Source organism: Lycorma delicatula, chromosome 5 (genome assembly GCF_047948215.1).
Source record: "Lycorma delicatula isolate Av1 chromosome 5, ASM4794821v1, whole genome shotgun sequence".
NCBI lineage: Eukaryota > Metazoa > Arthropoda > Insecta > Hemiptera > Fulgoridae > Lycorma > Lycorma delicatula.
The window spans coordinates 126,870,285-126,887,014 of NC_134459.1; the positions used below are offsets into that span (position 1 = coordinate 126,870,285).

Below are 16,730 nucleotides of genomic sequence, written 5' to 3' on the forward strand. Positions count from 1 at the left end.
CTAGTGCTTGGTAGACATCTTTTATTATGGGAGGGTTGATATTTCTGTTGGTTTTGTTATTGGGGTATTGGTGTTGAAGTTTAGGAGTTCTGTCAATTTCTCACAATTTAGGATTTTGTTGAAATATTTATTTAGAATTTCCATGTTGTCTTTATTGTTTTGGACCAGTTTACTGTTTTCATTCTTTATTAGTAGGGTTGGAGGTTCATATTTTTGGAGCTGATTTTTTAAGGTTTTGTAACTGTATTTTATTGAATTCTTCTATTGACTTCGGTGTCTTTACTCTCCTTAGTCTTTTTATTCTCTTTAGGGTCTGAGTGGTTTCATTTCTTTGTTTTTACTAGATTTTGGAAGGTTGTTTCTGACTTTTGGGATTGGTGAAATGGCCATGCTTGATGTCTTTTTTCTACTCCTCAGAGGACACTACGTTGTAGATCTCCTTGTGGTGGTGTTTGTCCATGAAGACATGGTCTAGTTGCCATTCTCCTTTAGTGTAGTCGGGGTGTTTCTAGGATTTGAGGTTTCCTCTTGAAAGATTGGATTTTGAGATTAGGTTGTTTCTGCAGAGATTGATGAGGCTCTGTCCATTTTTGTTTGTTTTCTTTTGGGTGAGCCATTTTCTGATGATGTCAAGGATCATCTCTTTCTGCCTAGTTGAGCATTGAAGTCTCTGAGTAATTGTTTAACATGATTTTTGGGGATGTTATTTATAGTCAGGTCGAGTAGATCACAAAACTTTTCTGTTTCTATATGATCATTTGTAGAGTTATTTTTATTATTAGTTGCTGCACGAACATTTATTGTAGTGTAGATTTTATTAGATGCTTTTAGGGTGAGTGATGAGATTCTTGAGGATTGTGACTATAATTTTTGTATGGAGTTTATTATTTTGAGGCTGATTAAAAAGCCTGACCCAAACTGTGGGACATGTTTCATCACTCTCTTCCCAGGTATACCTTTGTAGAGCCTACATCCTTGAGATTCCATGCCATCCTGGACAATCTTTTTTATATTCTGTATATAATATTGAAAAAAAAAGTTCCATGAGCGCTTTCATAGTTCCATTGCAATAACAACTACTGTACAACAGTATAATCGAAGTATACGAGTATATGATTAGCAAATTAAAGCAGATTGAGCCTCACTTAAAAGAAACAAAATATGTTAGGGAACATCATTCAATTTTTCACTTTATCCTAAAACAACAAACTGTTCAAAAGGATATTTTAATGGGAATTTTTTCTTTCAAATTAAAAAGCTTAAGCTTAGGCTCACTATGCCTGATATCACAGGAAATCATCACTGACATTTTAAATTTTCTTTGCTTTTTTAACTGTGAAATCAGTTGTATAATTTATGAGGGAGTTCTCAAAAAAAAAATGTTTCAAGTTATGTTAGTATTAAAATATCAAAATGATAAAAATAATGGATTACATTGAAATGTATTTTTTATTTGTTGGTCAAATAATGATTTTAATTTTTTATTATAGTGAAATATATTGCGAAAGTATTTATTATTCCCTTCACATTCCAATGTACTTTACTTCTGTTCGTTAGATATGATTCTATTAATCTCTCTGAAGCAGCTATATTTCTCTGGCTATCAAATTATTATTTTTCTAGTAGCATTATTTTTGTAATGGGATAAAAGGTAGAAATAGAGAATACAAAAATAAAAGCGCTTATGTTACAATAACAAAAACTGTCATTTATCAGGACCAACTCTACCAATCTGAGAGCATTTATTAGTAATTAATCACATGATAATGTTCATATTCAATACAGTAGAATAAATCGACTACATTTTATAAAATGCTTCCAGATAAAATTAAAAATGTGAATGGAACATTCATCAATGCCAAGAATGGAGCATTTGTAATTAATGATAAATAAATCAAGGATGACTTCTGAAATGTTTGAAGAAGAGATTCGTTCAAGGATGAATTAAGAAGGGTTGATCATAAAATTTTGTTGCTGATGGCAAACTGTATGGTATATTGATATCACTGGATTTAAAAAAAAAAAATCTAATGTGGGCATCACATGACTTCCTTGTATACTATTAAATTACATATGCACATTTGTTTAAAATGAAAAGTACATGAAATTTTATTTCATTAATAACTTATGATTTTTTTTCATATATTTTTTTTATTGAATTATATTATTTATCATAAAAGTTTTTTTACAGTCGGAGGTTAATAATTATTAATAAATCAATATATTTAAATTAAAAAAGGAGATGAACTCTGATTTTAACTGATGTGCCCCTTCCCCTTCTAAAATCCAAATATTTCATTAATTAAAATTTGATTTGGATATAACTCTAGAACCAATAAAAGTAAGTACCGCTTATGATATATTGTCAAAAAGCTCTCAATGAGGGCTTATTACTGCAGTTAAGAAAAAGTCAAAATCTAATTTTTTTTTATTTTGGGCATTTTTGGACACTTGGTTTTACACATTTGATTTGTCTATTAACAAATCATTGGAATTAAGTAATGACATATGACCCAAGAGTCCAAATATTTCTGTTTGAAAGTGGAATAGTCACGTTTAAGATTGTGATCATTGTTTAGCCTTCTTTCCAACAATAAAAATCTATTCTTTGCATTTATGAAAGAGTTGCCTAGCCTTATATTATTGGGTTTATTTGGTAATGCGACTACAAATCTGCCTTCATTGTTTCAAGTAAAATTGGGTTGAAAATGTTTTTCGCAAATAGAATTTTCATTAAATGGAATATCAGAAAATTTCCTCAATTTTCCAGAAGTTCTCAAGTGCTGTCGAAAGATTTGTAGAGTCTTTTTGAGAAATAAAAGTTGCAATGGTATTATTGCTCTTAAAGTTAATAGGAAAGCAACCACTGAGAATATATCTGAATTTGGTTTCTTGGAGAACAGGATATTTAAGGTTTCGAATAAATTTCCTAGGTAAAATAAAATTCAAGTAAAATTGTGCTCCAATAAGGATGTCAATTTTATTTGTTATGTTAAATTCAGAATCTGCAAAAAAACAGATTATGAGGTAAATTAAAATGCAAAATATCAAAGGTGCATGTTGGAAGGCTGTCTGTTACCTCTGTTAAAATAGCACATTGCAATTGGAATGAAAGGTTCATATATAAAGAATGTAATGTCAATACAACACTATATTCAGAATGAGAAAGTGTATTATTTATTCCTAAATTAGGAATATCATTTTTTAATAAATGGAAGTTCTAATTTTCGTTGGAATTTATGAGTACAAAAATTCGCTTGACTGCCAGAGTCTAGTAAAATTCAGCATGTATATGCTACATCTACATTGATTGGTAATACATAATGCAGTAGATAAAATTATGTTTATATTGGATTGCAATTTAAATGATAAATGATTATTATTTTCAGACTTATTGTCTTTTAATTTAGAATTAATATTATTTATATGAATAAGAGTATTATGTTTTCGAGTACAAATCTCACACACACTACTAGAATAACATTTGTGAACTGAATGACCTTTACCTAAACAATGGTGATGTTCCAGAAATTCTTTCCGTTCATCAACAGAAAAATTTAAAAATTACTTACAACAATGTAAATAATGATTAGAATTACAAATTATACATTGCTTATAATTAAATTTTGAATAACAACTAAAATTATTTGCCTTATACTACTTGTTAGCATTTACATTAAAACATTTAGTGTAGGATTTAGTTCCATTGTTGTCATTGTCCCTTGGAGTTATGTATTAAGATGTCTTGTTGATTTGACTTATTTGCATTAATATTTTCAAGTATCTGTCTTTTAAAAGTTCAAGGAATTGTATGAAATCTTTAAAGGTGGGAAACCTTAGAATTGAAAGTTTCTTCTTCCTAATCTGGAGATATTGTAATTTAACTTTGATGTTAACAACTGAACTGAAATAAATTCATATGTATTGCTTAGAATGTGTATTGCTTCAAGAACATTGACATATGAAGATACTTTGATAATAAATTTGGATAAATTATCCAAAAATTCTCCTTTTATAGAATTTAGTTAATACAGTCTGCGTTATGAGATGCAATTTAAGTACTTCTTGTCAAAACACCTTTTGAATAGACCTAGTGCAATTGTATAATTTTCATTTGTAATTGGTAAATTTTTAATAATAGCTAATGATTCGTCCTTCAAGGAAGTATGCAGATAGTGGAGTTTTTTAAATTATTTAAATAATTTCTATTATGTACTAAATCGCTAAATAGGCTGTAATAATGTTGCCAGTCAAGAACATTACCTCTGAAAAATGGTAAATTGATGGCAGTTGTGTTTGCTTAGATGCTGTAACTACATTGACTTCCTGATCAATTATCATTTGCTTAATAATAGTACCTATTAAATATTGTAATTTACATTCAAAACTGCATAAATTTCCTTCAACCTGTATACGATCTGAACAAATATCCCCAATATCTTCCATTTCAAATTGAGTTTGAATGGCATCATATTTGACTTGCAACTCTTGAAAGTTTCCTAGTTTAATTCATAAAAGATGAATATCAATGTGAGAGACATTATATTTTTCAATAAATGTACAGATTATTGTTATCAAGAATTTAATAGATCCTCTCTGTTTAATTAATTGTTTTCTGTTCATTATGAATTAACAGCGTTAAATATAAATATGAATTAAATAAGAAATAATTAAATGAAATTACTTGAAGGTAATGAAGAAATAAGTTGTAGGCTGTATTTCATTTGAATAATTGGCAACTTTAATAACTCCCTTTTGGTTAACCATAAATTAATTTGTTGAAAGATTTGTAATATATAACCTGGATTGTCTTTGATTGAAGAGTGTCACAATAAATCAAATCTTCACATACCCAGGGCACAGAGGACCAAAAAAAAAGTGGTCTGAATAATTGTACCTAAGTGCACCTTTCATTATTCAGAAATTATGCCGCTGGATCATTAATATCTTTAAATAAAGTCTTTGTTAATCTGATCAATAATATATGTTTTATTTGTACTTAATTTATAACACATTTAAGATACATTGTCAGTTATTTAGATATTATATGATTAGTAAATTATTTCACAATGTTAAGTTTAAAATGGTGTACATGTAGAATATTAATGTTTAAAGAGTATTATATAATTAATGTATTTATATTTTAATTAATATTTAAGTTACATCCTTTAGTGATTGATTTAGACTAACAATATAATTAAAAAGAAAAAATATATCATAAAAAACAGCTGTTGAACTCATCAGCTAGAATAACAAATTTATATGTTTTACATAAGTAAGAAGAAAAGAGTTAGATAATTTATTTAGCATTAATAAAGAGGACATGAAACTGAACAGACATCGTCCCGAAACTAGTCAAAATGAATTCAGGAATGGTCAAAATAGATATTTCTGTTGAAATCTGAAAACCAAAATTTTTCACAATCACAATACTTACCTTACTTTGTACAAGGAAGTAATTAAAGTAGTTTTCTTTGTTGCCAATGCTATAAGTATTGTATGGCCAATAGACCGGTGCCATAAAATATATAAAATATGTTTATTGAATGAAAATCTAAAGACTTATTGAAGGCTAACCTTAAAAAAAATTTATTTATACAATGCATTCATTGTATCTACTGCAAAAAGCATGAGAAAATATAACAATAAAATATTCTCTTCAATACACTGGCGTTCTAAGCTCAGACACTTAAAATGCTTATGATAAAGAAGACAACCTTCCACCCACCAAGTAAGTAGATTAAATAATTCAATGTTCTGCAATCACTTAAAGAAACAGAATTAGATCTCTATGTAATCTAGCTCCTTCAACAGCTTTTGGCAACAATGTTATCATCAGAAGTATTCTCTCATAAAATAAGAAGAGAAAGAAAGTGATGAAACTGTGTCAAAGATATTGCCACCCTCAAATAAACAAATGTTAGATACAATTCAACTAATTTCCAACCCCATGGCATAAATGAAGCTTCACTTCAGGAAGTCATAAATATTGGAATAAAATTTAAGATATACAGGTTAAAACGCAAATAGTTAAAAACTATTAATTGTTTTGTCAACCAAAATTTTTCCAATTAATAAGATTGCTTTGACGATGTATTGAGATAAATAATATGTTTGTAAATAATCAGCAGATGATTCTTTTCACCAATGAAATTCCGTAATAACAAATTGGAGAATGAAAACAAAATAGACTATTTCTTTCCCATAAAAATGGATGGTGCGTGGATTTGTTTGTTTGATAGATGTGTTCACATTTTTATTTTAGCTGCTGTTGGCACACAGCAGACCATGTGGTGTGCTGGGCAGTTGTACACAGTACACGAATGATTCATTCATTCAAACGATTTATACTCCTTTTTATGAACAAGTTATCTAAAATTATATTTGTGTTTTGAGGATGAAAAAGGAAAACATTATGGTTACAGCTGTTAAAAATCACAACTCAAGAAACAGCTAAAAATGTTCAGGATTTTGAAGCTTTTCGTTGTAAAAGTTTTTGTTGTTAGTATGCCAAATTCATGAATGTTATTTAGTTACAATTGGTGAAAACATTTAACAGAATCATTTGTAATGAAACGTAAACCATGTTAACATTTTTTGCAGCAAGCCATAGGCCCATCTGTGTTTAGTTTGTTCTTAATATCAAGGGAAAGTACTGTGTATCAAAATAGCTATTTTATTGAATAAATTTTTAAAAAATGAAAAACTTATTTTGGTTTCATTTTCCAATTTGTATATCATGTAAATAATTTTTTTTTTTTTTTTTAATATTATACTTTCATAGTGTGTTTTTTTGCAAAATGCTGTATTATGTACTAGAATATTTTGTTTAAAATTGCATTATTAAAGAAATATTTTTAAAACTAGTGTCTTCATTTCTCTCTAAGTACTTGTTTCTTTTTTGTACTTTACATTTTATTTATGTGATGAAAATTTTTAGTCAAGTTACTTTACATTAAAATTCTAAAAGATTGTCCCAATGTATAAAATAGTTCAAAAATGTATACATTTTTAAAGTCCATATTTTACTATCTCTTCATAACAAGAATCTTGCTGTAGCAGTGAAAATTGTTGACGCTTTCAGTCCCATTATAGAAAGATTTCAGTGTAATTTTTTAATTACATTAAAAATAATAATAACTTATTTATTATTATATGAAAATATGATTAAAGTAGGTACTAATTTGTTACATGTTGTTTGGTTAAAAAATAAATACCAGGTGGTTTTCTTAGTCTTTTACATATTTAGACATATAACTTAGAATAAATTGAAAAATAAGGTAACAATTAAAAATTGTTTTACAAATGCTTTACTTGAAATTTAAAACTGACAGCCATTTTGATCTTAAAATCTTGATTGATTTCCATTGTATAGTTATTATGTACAATAAAGGGTATTATGTACAATATGAATAATTAAAAGTCCAATATTTAAGCTTGATGTTAAATTAAATTAGACTTTGTGATAGTTTAAATCCTAGCATTATCCATTTTGGCTTATTGTATCCTCAGATAGGTAGGTAACAAGAGCTCTTGGACAATAGTTTCACTGGCACAGAAAAAATGGTTTGTCTTCTGATCAGCCCAGACAAAGAAATGATTGCCTTACCAGCCGATAGAAGGGGCTATTACAGTCCCACAGTTGGAACAAAGGCTCATGACTCAATACTTCTCATGCAAGCAAGAAATAAAGAAACAGGAAGGATGACAAAGGAGAAAATCAACCCACACAGAAACAGGCCTCTGATTGGATAGATAATCAAGCTCAGAAGCAAATCTGATTATAGTTTTTTTCATAAAATTTCAATTTCATTTTACTTTGGAAAGGTTATCGCTGGTTCCTCTTGTACCTCAGATGGACTTTAATTTAATTATTCAGCCTTTCCTGTTTCCAACTAATAATGTTTATGAATAGCTTATTTTATAGAATCACAGTAATAAAAGTTTTGTATTTTCAGGTTCTTTCCCTGTTTGTATCATAGTAAAGTGCTTTTTCCAACAGGTATAAAATAATTGCCAAATTTAGTTGGCATTTATGACTGGAGTATATATCATTTTTTATCGGCTTTATGTACCATTATGTCTTTCTTTCCTTTAAAAAATTTTGAATTGAATGATATAAATTATTTCAACACAGAACATCATTAGAGCACCAGACTCATTTTTAGCACTCCCACCACCATGACCATTTTGTTTTGCATTAATTGATGTAATAAAAAAATTCATTAAATTTCTCTTGTACTAACACTAACAAGCCACTAACTGGTAATTAGAAACAGAGATTAAAATTTTATTTTTAAATATGCAACCATAAAGGATAGATTCATTTTACAGATTTATTCTAATTCTTGAAGTAAAAACATAAATTGATTAGAAGTTGAAATCTTGTTTAAGAATGACTTGACCAATTTTTTGTTTATTTCTAAAAAGAATTAAAATTAGTGGTACATTAATTTTTTTTTCAACAAGTTGACTCATATATTTTTACTTTCCTGGCATCATAGCTTTAAAGCTAATCTGCAAGAAGGAAAGTATTGTTATCAATAAAAAAATGGGGTATGGGTTTTTTGCATTTTTCGACTTGTAACCCAGGAACCACAAAAAAAGGTGTAATGTTGTACATGTATTGGCATGTTTGCACTTAATAACTAGGTCTATAAACTTGGCGTTTATAGACCTAGAAAAGGCTTTCGATAACGTAGACTGAAATAAAATGTTCAGCATTTTAAAAAAATTAGGGTTCAAATACAGAGATAGAAGAACAATTGCTAACATGTACAGGAACCAAACAGCAACAATAACAATTGAAGAACATAAGAAAGAAGCCCTAATAAGAAAGGGAGTCCGACAAGGATGTTCCCTATCTCCGTTACTTTTTAATCTTTACATGGAACTAGCAGTTAATGATGTTAAAGAACAATTTAGATTCGGAGTAACAGTACAAGGTGAAAAGATAAAGATGCTACGATTTGCTGATGATATAGTAATTCTAGCCGAGAGTAAAAAGGATTTAGAAGAAACAATGAACGGCATAGATGAAGTCCTACGCAAGAACTATCGCATGAAAATAAACAAGAACAAAACAAAAGTAATGAAATGTAGTAGAAATAACAAAGATGGTCCGCTGAATGTGAAAATAGGAGGAGAAAAGATTATGGAGGTAGAAGAATTTTGTTATTTGGGAAGTAAAATTACTAAAGATGGACGAAGCAGGAGCGATATAAAATGCAGAATAGCACAAGCTAAACGAGCCTTCAGTAAGAAATATAATTTGTTTACATCAAAAATTAATTTAAATGTCAGGAAAAGATTTTTGAAAGTGTATGTTTGGAGTGTCGCTTTATATGGAAGTGAAACTTGGACAATCGGAGTATCTGAGAAGAAAAGATTAGAAGCTTTTGAAATGTGGTGCTATAGGAGAATGTTAAAAATCAGATGGGTGGATAAAGTGACAAATGAAGAGGTATTGCGGCAAATAGATGAAGAAAGAAGCATTTGGAAAAATATAGTTAAAAGAAGAGACAGTCTTATAGGCCACATACTAAGGCATCCTGGAATAGTCGCTTTAATATTGGAAGGACAGGTAGAAGGGAAAAATTGTGTAGGCAGGCCACGTTTGGAGTATGTAAAACAAATTGTTGGGGATGTAGGATGTAGAAGGTATACTGAAATGAAACGACTAGCACTAGATAGGGAATCTTGGAGAGCTGCTTCAAACCAGTCAAATGACTGAAGACAAAAAAAAAAAAAAAAAAAAAAAATTTATTGTATGTCTTCGTAGACACATTTGTAGTTCAAAAAAAGTACTTTGAGGGTGGAGAAGCCGATCAAAGTTTTAAAAATATCTATTTTTTGAATGTTTAAAATTTTTATAGTATTATTACTATTAATAGTTTAATAAACTATTATTAATAACCTTACAATAAAATTTCATCATAATTCACCCCACACGCCCAAAAAAGAAATCTTAGTAATAAAACGTTTTATTGATTGTACATTTTTTAGTGAATTTTTTTTAGTTTTTAACATTTAATGTGGTAAATGTAGAAAAATCAAAAAGTCTTCTTGGGAGATGATTTTGGAGGTGAGATGCAGAAAAATTTTTTTTTAATATTTGAAATTTTAAAACTTTTTTGGATTATCTTAAATAAAAATGTTAAAATTTGTTTTTTTGCTACACCATCATGTAGAATCAAACTTCAAAATTTCAGGATACATTCATGTTACCCCAGAGAAGGTTTTAGGCCATTAATTGAGTCCCTAGTCCCCTTGGTGATAAAGATTTTCATTAAAGAAATAAAAATTGATCCTTTTACTTCATTATATTCATTGTATTTATAATGAAGTAAAATAACTAATTATTTTTTCTTCAGTGAATATCTGTAAAATTTTTAATATTTTCACAACCATGAGGTAACGGACATGTTGGGGGTCCAGGGATCAGAGCCTCCTTGCTAGACAATCAGTTGAGTGAAGCAAACTTTGACCGGCTAGTTAAAACATATAATGATAATTTTACAATAAAACTTTTTTATAAGATGAGTTTTATTTTACAATAAAACGTATCATAATTACCCCCACCTGAAAAAAGAAATCTTAGGTAGCTTTTTTCATGTATAATTTTTTCCAGAATAAAACCAATGCCAGGAAATTATTACATCAGAAGTTGTCAGCCTTTTTTTTAGTTTAATACTAAATAAAAATATTACCTTGAAATTTACAGTAATATAACAAAACCTTTATATTATAGATATTGTTTAACTATAAATATGCATTTGTATGAGTATTTTTAAATTTGGTTTAGTATTTTTTGGTTATAAAAACAGTTACACATAACATGTTATCTTTTAGGTGGATATATCAATATATCTTTATTTTTGTTTACCTTCATTATTATCATTAATACTTGAAATACATTTTTTTCTGTTTCTAGGTACTTCTGTTGAGTATAAAAGTCCTGAATCTGCTGGTAGAACAGTTATTGTAGCTTCCTGATATTTGATTTTACTAGATGTATCATTACTAATAAATGGTATTAATTTTCTCACCATATTGTGTGTTGCTACAAATCAACATTTATTTTAACAAACCGGTTTTATTAATTAAAATTTTAGTGTATGTGTACACACAGATATACTAAAATGTATATTTTTTATGTTTTTGTTTTATATGTATATACATATATATATATATGTGTGTGTGTGTGTGTGTTTGTATATATATATAAAACAATGTCTTAATATATATATATAAAACAAAGACATATTTGTTAAGTTTTCACATCACATGTTGTTTAATATGTAATTTAGAATATTATTGTTAACTACTATTTAATCTTATATTTCTTCCTTCAGTTATTTATGTGTAATTTATTGTTAATATTTAAGACCTACTTAGAGCAAAGTAAATGTGATTTGCCAGACTCATAGGAATGATGTGGCGATTCACGTAACAGTGGACAAACAAGGTATACAGTGTTCACATGTACAAACCGATTACTAACATCAAGTACAGTAATCCCCTGATTTATACAGGCCCTATTTATTTGAATCATTCACTGAAATTGTTCAATTGATTCCTGATTATAAGAATTGAAATTACAAAATGCTGATGTTTTTTAAAGATAGCTTTTAGTTATTATTTATAACTAAAGTTATAATTAAAGTTTAGTTTATAATTAAACATTAACTTAAAGTTTATAACTTTTAGTTATTTTTTGAGGTTTATTGAACATGTTGGAAAATAATTGGGCTTGTTATACACCACTAATAAAAGAGCTTGATAAATGGTCACTCTTATTATATGACTAGAATCTCTATTCACAGCACATTCTTTCATGTAAATAAGGCTTATTTTCATGGCAAATGAGGCTTATTTGCCTTATTGGCCATAATGTATGCAGCCAAATTTCAACAACTTATTTGCAACAAGTGCTGTAAAAAATTTTTATAACAGTGCTGTGCAAGTTATAACAGTGTCATCTAGTAATAAAGAAATAAGATTTAAATTAAGTTTGAAAGTGAAATTAAAAATTACACAGACATTTGGAAAAAAGTAGAAAAAGATAATAAAGTTGCTCAGTTATATATATTTAATGGATCTATTATTCACGGTTAGAAAAAATTATACCCTCTAAAGTAATTGCTAAAAATAAAGCTGTGCCAACAAATTCAAAAATGGTTAAATACACCAAAGATAACATATGTGAAACGAAAGATAATAAAAATATCATATCAGTACTGAAAAAAGCATTATGTAAACCAAGGTCTTGTCAGAATTTAATTAGCTAAAAAGAGACAGTGACAATAGTAATGAATATAAACAAACTAGATTTATTGCTAGTAAAGGGTAGTGTGATAGATTTTAAAACACAGTACATTAAATTTATCGGCTAAGCTCCAAAAGCTGATGAGAATGATGCTTCATTTTAAAAACAAAGTTACTTAAATTTTTATTGATGATGAAAATGGCTATTTACTGGATGAATATGGACAAAACTCGATTATAAATAAATAATTTATTTATATATTTTATTTTGATCAATATTGAATTATATAAGTTCCAGTGATATGTCACCTAGTATGACTATCACACCTACCCACCCGGTCGGTCTAGTGGTGAACGCGTCTTCCCAAATCGGCTGATTTGGAAGTCAAGAGTTCCAGCGTTCAAGTCAGTTATTTTTATACGGATTGAATACTAGATTGTGGATACCGGTGTTCTTTGGTGATTGGGTTTCAATTAACCACCCATCTCAGGAATGGTTGAACTGAGACTGTACAAGAGTACACTTCATTTACATTCATGCATATCATCCTAATTCATCCTCTGAAGTAGTATCTGAATGGTAATTACCAGAGGCTAAACAGGAAAAAGAAAAGTATAACTGTGACACCATTAGGACAAGGGGTAGTAGCAGCAATGTTTAAAAAATATTACCTCAAGACACATTTCAACAAATCTTTGATGACATGGATGACAATAGACACATTGTTTAAATGTTGACACAGTTACAGTATTGCTTGCTCAAATCAAAATAAAGTGTTCAGAAGGATTTGAAGATCACATAAAACATTACATAGAAAAAAACTAGCCAGTGTCTTCTAACGTCTCGAAATGTGGAAATATTGGCAGTTTAAAACCAATTTACTCACATCATTAAAGTAAAAAATGTAAACATTAAGCCGTCAACACTATGTAGATATTTTATACCAGACATTACAAACTGAGACAACCGTAAAAATCTATCAAACAAAGAGTGACTTATTAATTAGTAACATGAACTAAAATAGTAAGTAGATGTGATTTTTTTTTATTATAAATAAATAATATTGGTTATTATTATGTTTTCTTTTATTTAAATTTCTTTTTACCATTACTTTTCTTAAAAATTAAGTAAAATAAAATCAACTAATAATGAAAAAGCATACACCTTAACTGGTTTTCTTAGACTGTATGAGCAGTTCACTCTAGTATATATTTAAAAGTCTGCTAACAATTTTGTTTGCATTAGGGTTTTTCTTGTACTTTGTAATGTTATATTTGTATAATCTTCACACTGTAATGTGATATCTTTCAGACACTGGGGGTAAATTAACTAAATCATTGTACTTCTGTGGAACTTGTATTGTGGTCGTAAATGTAATAAAGTTTGTAAATAAAGAAAATATTTTCATAACTTTTTTCTTTTTAATGAAGTTTCTCTTTTCAGATTGCCTCTTAATCTTAACTTTACGTATTCCCTTGTAAAGTATAATTAGGAATTGTGATTTTTATTAAAGTAAATTTACCCAATCGAGTTGTCTAATGGTAAAAGTCTCGCTGTAAATAAACTGATTTAAAAGTAGAGGTTCTTATATTCAAATCCTAGTAAAGTTAGTTGTTTTTATTCGGTTTTGAATACTAGATTGTGAATATTGGTGTTCTTCTGTGGTTGGAGTTCAATTAAATTGTCTCAGGTATGGTCAGCCCCTGAATCTGTTTAAGACTACATGTTTACTGATATAATTACACTTACACTTCAGTTGCTAATGACATTGTTGATGTGACTAAATAAAAGGATATTAAAAAAAAAAAAATTTATAGTTGTTATATTATTATAGTCAAAATTGGTTTTCTCTTTAATTATTTTCATATTAAGTATAATTTTTATATCCGTATTTATTGATATTTTATTTAATGTATTAAAATAGTTGGTGTTAAAAATAATATTAAAATAAATTTTTTATTTTTGGAAATCAGTATAGCCTTTTTTTTGTAACTTTAAATCTCTTATTGTTAAGGTGAAATTCTGCAATATTAGGCCTTAAAACAATTGTTTCATTATCAGACCTCTTTTAGTAAAAGGTTTATATCCTTATAAACCCATAACTTTCTGCTGCAAAGGTCAGCAGAATGGCAAATAAAAGATCTATTAAAATGAAAGAACAAATATATCTTCATATTTTATTTTACAATTTGCGGAATTTAATATACCTAGACAGAAAAAAGAACACAAATTATATAACACAGATATTTACTTATTATTGTTATATTTTAGATAATTGATTAAGAACGTCAATAATGGAAAAAGAATTGTTGGGCGTTTTAAAAATGGTACTGCAAAAAGCAAGTGTTTATTATGTAGTATGTACATAAACTGCTTACAAAATTTATAAGAGTATCTGAACAATTTAACATGACAATATACTGGTGATTTTAATTATTAAGTGTTACAACAGTGTCCTTATAAATAATATGACATCAGTATTTTAGAATTGTGAGTTGGTTTTTTCTGTTAATGAATGCCATTATGAACACTTCATGTAACAAATAATATATTAGCTAACTTTTAATGCCTCATTGTTTATTTGTGTACTCCAGACAGTGTAACAATGGTGATCATAAGTAACAAAATATGATCTTAATAACTGGAATTAACAACTCTTTAATTTCTCAATTTGCTCCAGTTATCCTAACTATTATAATTTGATTCTAAGCAACATACATACAAGTAACAGTTTTTTATAACAAGAAGGGATACATTAATTTCTTGTTTTATACAGTATTTCTTATGGTTCTGTCATATATAATGCATCTTGTGTACAAAACGTAGTAGACAGCATTGTCTTCTCTGAGAGTAATGATACATGTTCAGACTATACCAGTTCTTGCAAGAACAAAATGATGTCATTTGTGTGGCTGAGGCTGAATTTCAGTGAATGCTGATACATAACTTTATATTTGGTTTAGTGAAGAAGGCAATCTTCATGACTTTATCATTTTTATAGATTTTTTCTTAATTGTTATAAAAGTACTGAAAATCATCCGTGAAACTTGTTAATTCATTGATAACAGCTGGCAGTAGGATAACAGAATAGAATCAGATTTCTCTATTTTACTGTAGTTATTTTTATTAAAAACCATATGCTGAAGCTATGATTTATCTAATAACAAAAAAGCAATTCATATTTTAGTATTTAATAGTGAATTGTAATTGGAAATTTGTTAACAAGAAAATAATAGTGAACATTTTTGTTTTTTAATAATGTTGCTTCTTCATTTTTTCTTTCCATTAAAGATAGAAAATTTATTAACCCGCCTTTCATCAAGATATGAATCTCCACATTCTTGTTTCTCATTTTAGTATTCAATTATCCTGTAGCTATTTACTTCCAGTACCAGTTCTAAAATCGTTTATGTTTTATGAAATTATGTTACAGAATTTTTGAATGGTTTCATTTTTTTTAAACTTCTTAATGCTAAACTTAAAACTTATTTAAAAAAAAAGTTTTTCCCATTTACAGCTTTATTTTTTTTCATCAAAAAAACTTTGTCAAAAGATGGATTAAAAATTTACATTAACAACATAATTATAAAGGTATATTTATTACTACCTGAATCACTATATAAAATGAACTATTTTGCTGTATTACAATCTGCAGCAGTTAATGGTACTATTGCTTTTTTTAATATCATTGTTTAGATATATATTTTTAAATTAAATTTACTATTTAAATCTAAACAAACCATACTTTATTAAGTATTTCATTGATGTTTTTTAATATATGAATTTTCTCAAAAGTAAGGAGTTTTGTGTGTTTTCTATATTTAAACATTTATTTTATTACTTTTGTGTTATCAGTAATGATGACATTATTTTTCCATAGAAAAAAGACTTCATTTATTTAATTATTAAACTTTTTCTTATAAATAAAATAATAAATATAATCTGAGATAGATTTTAGTTAATCATTTTGTTCTTGGAAAGTTGAATCTGTAGAATTACACAAGATAAGCATTTGTTGGAATGTTGTCCAAATAATTTCAAGAATTACTAAACTGAATTTTAAAATTCCTTCATCATGTAAAGTTTTACTTCTTAAATGTGATAGCTACAAATTACATCTCCATCCAATCCCTCTGTGGAACCTGTTCATAATAATAGAATGTATATAAAGGTAATTTGCAAACAATATAACAAACTTTCAGGACATGTTCTACTGGTAAAAATAAAGAAGAAAGTTCATTTTAATAAAGATTCAAAAATACGTCATTAGAAAGTTAGCTGACAAAAGATTTTGCCCTGATTTCTACACCTTTGGTAAAATTAATCCAAACTGTAATTCTTGGGGAAAAAAGAAGGGGTAAATTTAGGTGGTTTTTGATGAAATCTGACCTGGAAAAAATAGGTCCCAGAACTGCATTTTTAATAGTTATAATATTGAAATTTTTGTTCTGTTCACCTAGTT

General features: G+C 27.9%; 1 protein-coding gene across 8 annotated transcripts in view; it reads left to right on the forward strand.

Annotated features, from left to right (window-relative positions):
* Positions 1–13,678, forward strand: part of LOC142325357 (major facilitator superfamily domain-containing protein 6) — a 75,920-nt gene extending 62,242 nt beyond the window's left edge. For 7 of the 8 annotated variants that reach the window (XM_075367026.1, XM_075367028.1, XM_075367029.1 and 4 more), the window contains one exon: positions 10,934–11,050. In XM_075367026.1, coding sequence (XP_075223141.1) covers positions 10,934–10,995 — 62 coding nt within the window. In that variant the 3' untranslated portion in view covers positions 10,996–11,050. Of the gene's footprint in view, positions 1–10,933; positions 11,051–13,579 lie in introns of those variants that run through there. The other variant, XM_075367027.1, reaches the window with a different exon arrangement.
* The last annotated feature ends 3,052 nt before the right edge of the window (positions 13,679–16,730 follow it).